We start from the raw sequence: 7,554 nt of genomic DNA, 5'->3' as shown, positions 1-7,554 counted from the left end.
TGAACTCAGCACTCCACCTTCCCAAGATGTCCTTGTCCATCAAATCTGATTAGTCCAGGTGAGAAGATTTGCCCTGAACCTTCACAAGTATAGGTCAAAGGTCAAGTCTTAGGTCACAGTGACCTTCTCTATGCATTCTACACTTAGTCATATTAAGATGGCCTTGAATGCCAGATCTGGTTACTCTACGTAAAATATTATAGAAAATATGCCTAGGACAATTTCTTTCAAAAGGTAAGGTTAGAGGTCAAATCATAGGTCACAGTGACCTACCTACCTGTTGCACTTGGCACTCCGACATCCCAAGATGTCCTTGTACATAGAAGCAAAACATGAGAGTTGAGCATTGGCCCACCTCCTACCACGGACCTCAACTAATGTGTCCACCAAATCACAAACTATAAGAAATAACGTAAAACTACCAACCAAAACAGGCCACTGAGGACAAAAACAAATTCAGCAGAGAACTGTAAATAAGACCACGGCAGACGGAACCACAAGCCACAACTACAGAGAATTAGGACTACAAGTAACACTAGATAGAGGACGTCAATCCAAGAAAGACCACAGAGGCTATGACTACCAAACTGAGGAAGAAAACACAACATTCAGCCATTCACGACTGATAAAGGAATAGAACACCCAGTAACTACAGAAGGAATCTCGTACCAGAGTCTAGTTCCAGTGTTGACAGCACCGATTCCTTACAAAACAGGTATTATTGATATAATATAACTGTCATAGCCCTAAGCTCTCTAATCATAAGTGTTTAACTGACTTTGCTTATCAGCTCAAAGGTAGCAGTGATATTTTTATACAATGAATAACCACTGCAATATTAAATGTATTTTTTTTTTTTTAAATCAGCACTAAAATTGGCATATACTTGATGAAGTGGACTACCGATGTGGGCTTCATAATTTTTTAAAAAAATATTCAAATTTGGTTTGACACTACAGTTTTGGGCATTTACAAATCTGTGTCTGCACAACAAAAGCTAGCTTTTCATGTAGTCTATTTTGGTACTCAGCACATGCGTAAATGTTTCTGACAGGTTTTAAGAAAAAAATCACTACTTTCAGGGGTCAAATTTGGGTTAAAAATCTTGTTTTTTTGCATTTTTTTTTGCATTTTTGGATGATGTAACCATGATTCTCATAAGTCCCAAATCTTGGGAAAACGTTTTTTGAAAAAAAATCAGTCTTCTAAACAAAATGTTATCAAAATGTAGTTTATAAATATATATACAGTATATATATATGTAGGTATGTTGTGCAGGTAACTGAATTTATCTGAGACATGCCCTTTATTTTTAGGATCAAGTCATTTCTACTGAACTCTGCTACCTTATACAAATAGAAATTTATTTTTTCTGAAATAAAATTGCCTTTTTATACTTAATTCAGCTTCACCATCATTGTCTTGGGTGACCTACAAAGTGGGAGAAAGGAGAACACACCCTTCAGACCAGGTGAGCTAAAAATGTTTAATACAAAAGAAAAGAAACAAAATGACATTACATATGTACATATATTTTATTGAAAACAAGCTGTTTCAAATCAGATGGTCAAAACAAATGGTGGTATACTCAGGATAGAAATACACATGTATCTGTTATCAATGAAATCTACATGGTCTCGGCCACTTTTGTTTATCATGATCTTAACGGTTGGACCAACTTTGTTGGTTTGTAAAATAAGGTCTGACCTAGTAATCAGGTCCGCCCAGATTTATACCCGAAAATGTTAAAACAAATAAACCGGTTGTTCCGCATATCTGAAACTATCAAATACAGCCTCACAATTAACTTGATAACATGTTTTAATTGTGATGTAACATTTAAACATGACTCTATGATGATACATGTAAAATATTCAAATCTGCAGGGTTTTTCCCTTGTGAAGTATGTTTCATTTCACATGGGATCTTGTTTTATTATTTATCAAGACATATATTGATTGTGTTTTACCTGGCTTCAGATTCGTAAAACATATCAACTAAGATTTATTCCTTAACTAGGAAATTAATTACTTAAGCCAAGGAAAATCTTACGAACCATAAACTTTGTTATTTACAAGAAACGTACTGGTGAGACGTGCTGGTTTTCATTATCCACATAGCCTTACAATTCATAAGACACATCTGATAGAAATACAGTACATGATCACCTAATTAAGCATGTGCACTCCTACACAAGTGCAAGTTACTTATAGAAACAAGCATATTTTTGAGACAATTGTTTTTTCTTGTGAAATTTAAGTAAGTGTTAACATTTCAGAAACTTTTTGCATGGTATATCAAAACAAAACAAAAAAAACAAAAAAAACTACACAAAATCTGTATTTAACTGTCAGAAACGTTCCAAACTAACTGACTTCAGGGGACCATTTATTACGGCAACACATTGTATCACTAATGCCAAGATAGACAGATAAACATGTACCAGCTTACCATGTTTAAGAACAAATCATGTGTTTTTTCAAATTAATGTATAACATGTCATAGATTCACTAAGGAACTTTATACATTTTAATGTCTGGACCAAGTCAATGATTCTCATTTTTGATGCCACATTTCCAGGTGTAAAACATGGCAAATCTTTGAAGATTAATGCAAGCCTTAAATGACCTTGCCAAGACCATCAGTTAATGTAGCTTTTGGTCCAAAGGAACAGGCCTTATTCACAAATTCACCAGTAAGGGTGTAGCCTAAGCATCTGCCGTTACATTTCAGTCACTTGACGATGGAGGAACAGGCACTATTCCTGGCTTTGTTAAACACCAGTTAATCAGGTCAGGAATCTCTTCCTGAGAAAAATCTTTCTCCTCACTGTTTCTGTCCGAGGATAAAGGGAGAAATTTTCCCTTCACCGGCACAGCTGACACCAAGGATTCTCCTCTCTGTTTCTGTCCAAGGATAAAGGGAGGAATTTTCCCTTTCACCGGCACAGCTGACACCAAGGATTCTGCTCAGAACCACTGTCGTTTGTCAAACTGCTTTTCCTCGCGTATTTGTCAGAAGTCACAGCTCCTATCTACCTCCTCAAAACCTTCTGCACCATTTGGCTCCGAGGTCAGAGATTGTAGATGTACAGTTTTGTTCCTAGTTTTTCACAATGGAATTTCTGTAAAATAAAATGATACAAATTGTGCATTAGACTAAAACTATTGGTCAAAATTTAAATTGACTTATAAAAATATTATTTGAAATATTAACCTCTGTGATTTAAATCCCTTGCTTTGACAAAGCACAGGAAATGCATTCATAATGTTGTATAGAACAGTTTTGTACGAGATTATGAATAGATCATGGATGCATGGAAATACAAATCCTGATAATCTGCACAAGCTTTCAAAATACATTGAATCTTTTTATTTTTTTTACTTGTTGCTTTAATTTAACACACAGATGTAGTATTACTAAATGCCCACAATCGTGACTGATCAGTTTTGCATACTACCGCTACCCTAACTGATGATTAACAAGCTTCCACTGTATACGTACGATGTGAAGCCCTTGTTGCCGGTGAGGACTACGTAGGACGACTTCTCCTGTCTCTGTTTCTCCTTTAGTAGGTTCAGTGTGCCTAGAGGAGTGTCAGTGGAGCTCATTGTCTTCATCAACTGTAACAAAAGGATGGCAGACATCCATTGAAACATTACATTTGCTACAACATGTCTCCTTCTTTGACTTTTCCTGCAATGTTATAAAGTGAAAATGAAAGTAGTAATGATGAGCAACAACACCACTGGATCCGGTACATTTTGTTCCGGATTCAGTGGTGTTGTTGCTCATCAGTTCTTTTTTCATTTGCTTTGCTTTTCCCTGATGAGCACTGTTGAATACCATTAAGGTTTCCACCCTAGAAGGCCTACCGCCACTATGGAACTGACTATCTGGCAGGGACGTTGGGTCACCACCCCCCTGGTCTTACTAAATGCTATAAAGTAGAAGATTTTGTCTTCAGTATTACTTTTAGCATCGTTTCTTTCACTTATTACATAAAGCTGACAGTAACAGAAGTATACAACACAGTGGTGAACCATCCAGTTGCTCACAACAGACTCGACTAGAGGAAATTGTCCTTTAGCTCAATCAGTGGATTACAGGTGTAGTTATCTGTGATGTTGAGATTTTACACTCGGTAAAAGTTTACATGAGAAAAACTTACAAACGCAAGATACGATTGTCAATTATTGTAAAATTAAAGGAATGATGTATTGTGACAGTACTCATATTGTTGGTAAGGTACATTAACTTTTACATTTAAATGTTCTCGCCTCCAAAACTTCAATCTGACAATACCGACGCCGAGATGATTATGAAAACGCACCTATTCTTCAAAGTGAGCTAAAATTCTATTCAATGACAAGAGAACCATTAATATTTATGACTGAATACTTCAGTATCTGTTTTCTTTGTTACCTGCTCTTCCTCAATTTTCTTCTGTCTCTTTTCCTGTTTTTTCTTGCCCGAGCCCTTTCCATGGAATCTGTGAGACAACTGTCGGAAAGCCTCCTTTTCATTCAATTTACGTCCATCGTTGTCCACATATTCCAACTTAACATCAGGCTTGTAGGAGTCTTTTTCCTTAAAGTCCGTCAACATACCACCACCTCCATACCGTTCACCACGCTTTCTATACTTGTCATCAATGTCACTGAAAGGGAAAGGCAGAGAAATTTGATACATAATTTAAAAATGAGTCTACTTCATCACTACAACAGTATAAAACTGGTGTATAGTTGGAGCTATCAAAATCGGTAAATTAGTATTTGAAAAAAAGCATTGTGTTTATGACTTTGAAACGGAAGAAAAGTTACACATCCATCTTTTTAGTAAACGTATAGTTTCACTCTGTTTTTAATTGTTACATCAGTGCTAAATATGAAATGTCTAATAATTAATAATGATAACAATAATTTCTCAATATTTCTCAACTCCCCGGGGACCATACAGCCTGTGCTGCCATTTCAGCGCTCATAGCTAGCATTCAGCAATTCTTGCATTGCCCAACCACATACTCATTTACAGCTGCTTAGACTGGAACAAGCAGAGTGAAGTATCTTATTCAAAGATACAACACAGTACCGTGCCGTGACTCGAACCCGCAACCCTTCGGTCACGAGCCCGGCGTCCTACCACTAGACTACCGTGCCTCCAATACTTAAACTAAATGTTATATATCAATCCAAAATATCTAAACAACGAAAGTTTGATCTAACAACTAACCTGCAATATTTTACCAAAAGAATGCTCAACAGCACATCTTCACAAGAAAATGTCCACAACAATCTTTTGTCCCTGTAAATCATTAACAAAGCTGGTGAAATGGTGAAGCTGTAAACATTTACTTACTCATAGCGTTTGTCTTCTATAGAGTAGTTCTGTGCCTCCAGCTCTTCACGATTGGCCGATGTGTTCTGCTTAACGACCTCCTTCTGTAGGTAGCCTGTAACAGAATGTAACCTCAATAAATACTGGAGAACAAAACGCTACCTCTGTAGGTAGCCTGTAACAGAATATAACCTCAATAAATACTGGAGAAAAAGAAACTACCTCTGTAGGTAGCCTATAACAGAATGTAACCACAATAAATACTAGAGAACAAAACACTACCTCTGTAGGTAGCCTATAACAGAATATAACCTCAATAAATACTGGAGAACAAAACGCTACCTCTGTAGGTAGCCTGTAACAGAATGTAACCTCAATAAATATTGGAGAACAAAACACTACCTCTGTAGGAAAGTTATAACAGAATGTAACCTCAATAAATACTGGAGAACAAAACGCTACCTCTGTAGGTAGCCTGTAACAGAATGTAACCTCAATAAATAGTGGAGAACAAAACACTACCTCTGTAGGAAGCCTATAACAGAATATAACCTCAATAAATACTGGAGAAAAAGAAACTACCTCTGTAGGTAGCCTATAACAGAATGTAACATCAATAAATACTGGAGAACAAAACACTCCCTCTGTAGGTAGCCTGTAACAGAATATACCCACAATAAATACTAGAGAACAAAACACTACCTCTGTAGGTAGCCTGTAACAGAATGTTACCTCATTAAATACTGGAGAACAAAACACTACCTCTGTAGGAAGCCTATAACAGAATGTAACCTCAATAAAGAATGGAGAACAAAACACTACCTCTGTAGGTAGCCTGTAACAGAATATAACCTCAATAAATACTGGAGAACAAAACACTACCTCTGTAGGTAGCCTGTAACAGAATGTAACCTCAATAAATACTGGAGAACAAAACACTACCTCTGTAGGTAGCCTGTAACAGAATGTAACCTCAATAAATACTGGAGAACAAAACACTACCTCTGTAGGTAGCCTATAACAGAATGTAACCTCAATAAATACTGGAGAACAAAACACTACCTCTGTAGGTAGCCTATAACAGAATGTAACCTCAATAAATACTGGAGAACAAAACACTACCTCTGTAGGTAGCCTATAACAGAATGTAACCTCAATAAATACTGGAGAACAAAACACTACCTCTGTAGGTAGCCTATAACAGAATGTAACCTCAATAAATACTGGAGAACAAAACACTACCTCTGTAGGTAGCCTATAACAGAATGTAACCTCAATAAATACTGGAGAACAAAACACTACCTCTGTAGGTAGCCTATAACAGAATGTAACCTCAATAAATACTGGAGAACAAAACACTACCTCTGTAGGTAGCCTATAACAGAATGTAACCTCAATAAATACTGGAGAACAAAACACTACCTCTGTAGGTAGCCTATAACAGAATGTAACCTCAATAAATACTGGAGAACAAAACACTACCTCTGTAGGTAGCCTATAACAGAATGTAACCTCAATAAATACTGGAGAACAAAACACTACCTCTGTAGGTAGCCTATAACAGAATGTAACCTCAATAAATACTGGAGAACAAAACACTACCTCTGTAGGTAGCCTATAACAGAATGTAACCTCAATAAATACTGGAGAACAAAACACTACCTCTGTAGGTAGCCTGTAACAGAATGTAACCTCAATAAATACTGGAGAACAAAACACTACCTCTGTAGGTAGCCTATAACAGAATGTAACCTCAATAAATACTGGAGAACAAAACACTACCTCTGTAGGTAGCCTATAACAGAATGTAACCTCAATAAATACTGGAGAACAAAACACTACCTCTGTAGGTAGCCTATAACAGAATGTAACCTCAATAAATACTGGAGAACAAAACACTACCTCTGTAGGTAGCCTATAACAGAATGTAACCTCAATAAATACTGGAGAACAAAACACTACCTCTGTAGGTAGCCTATAACAGAATGTAACCTCAATAAATACTGGAGAACAAAACACTACCTCTGTAGGTAGCCTGTAACAGAATGTAACCACAATAAATACTAGAGAACAAAACACTACCTCTGTAGGCAGCCTATAACAGAATGTAACATCAATAATTACTGGAGAACAAGACACTATCTCTGTAGGTAGCCTATAACAGAATGTAACCTCAATAAATACTGGAGAACAAAACACTACCTCTGTAGGTAGCCT

The 7,554-nt window shown here is 36.6% G+C and overlaps 1 protein-coding gene across 1 annotated transcript in view; it reads right to left on the bottom strand.

The window, feature by feature from the left end:
* Positions 1 to 1,525: 1,525 nt before the first annotated feature.
* Positions 1,526 to 7,554, bottom strand: part of LOC110453461 (U4/U6.U5 tri-snRNP-associated protein 1-like) — a 26,102-nt gene continuing 20,073 nt past the window's right edge. The window contains exons 17-20 of the mRNA XM_021502414.1: positions 5,359 to 5,452; positions 4,426 to 4,660; positions 3,505 to 3,623; positions 1,526 to 3,124 (exon numbers count right to left, since the gene is read on the bottom strand). Of these exons, the coding sequence (XP_021358089.1) occupies positions 3,103 to 3,124; positions 3,505 to 3,623; positions 4,426 to 4,660; positions 5,359 to 5,452 (470 nt within the window). The 3' untranslated portion in view covers positions 1,526 to 3,102. The remainder of the gene's footprint in view (positions 3,125 to 3,504; positions 3,624 to 4,425; positions 4,661 to 5,358; positions 5,453 to 7,554) is intronic.

This window comes from Mizuhopecten yessoensis, unplaced genomic scaffold (genome assembly GCF_002113885.1).
Source record: "Mizuhopecten yessoensis strain PY_sf001 unplaced genomic scaffold, ASM211388v2 scaffold7317, whole genome shotgun sequence".
Taxonomy (NCBI): Eukaryota; Metazoa; Mollusca; class Bivalvia; order Pectinida; family Pectinidae; genus Mizuhopecten; species Mizuhopecten yessoensis.
The sequence above is the reverse complement of the archived record's forward strand: the minus strand, read 5'-3'. Positions and strand labels throughout refer to the sequence as shown.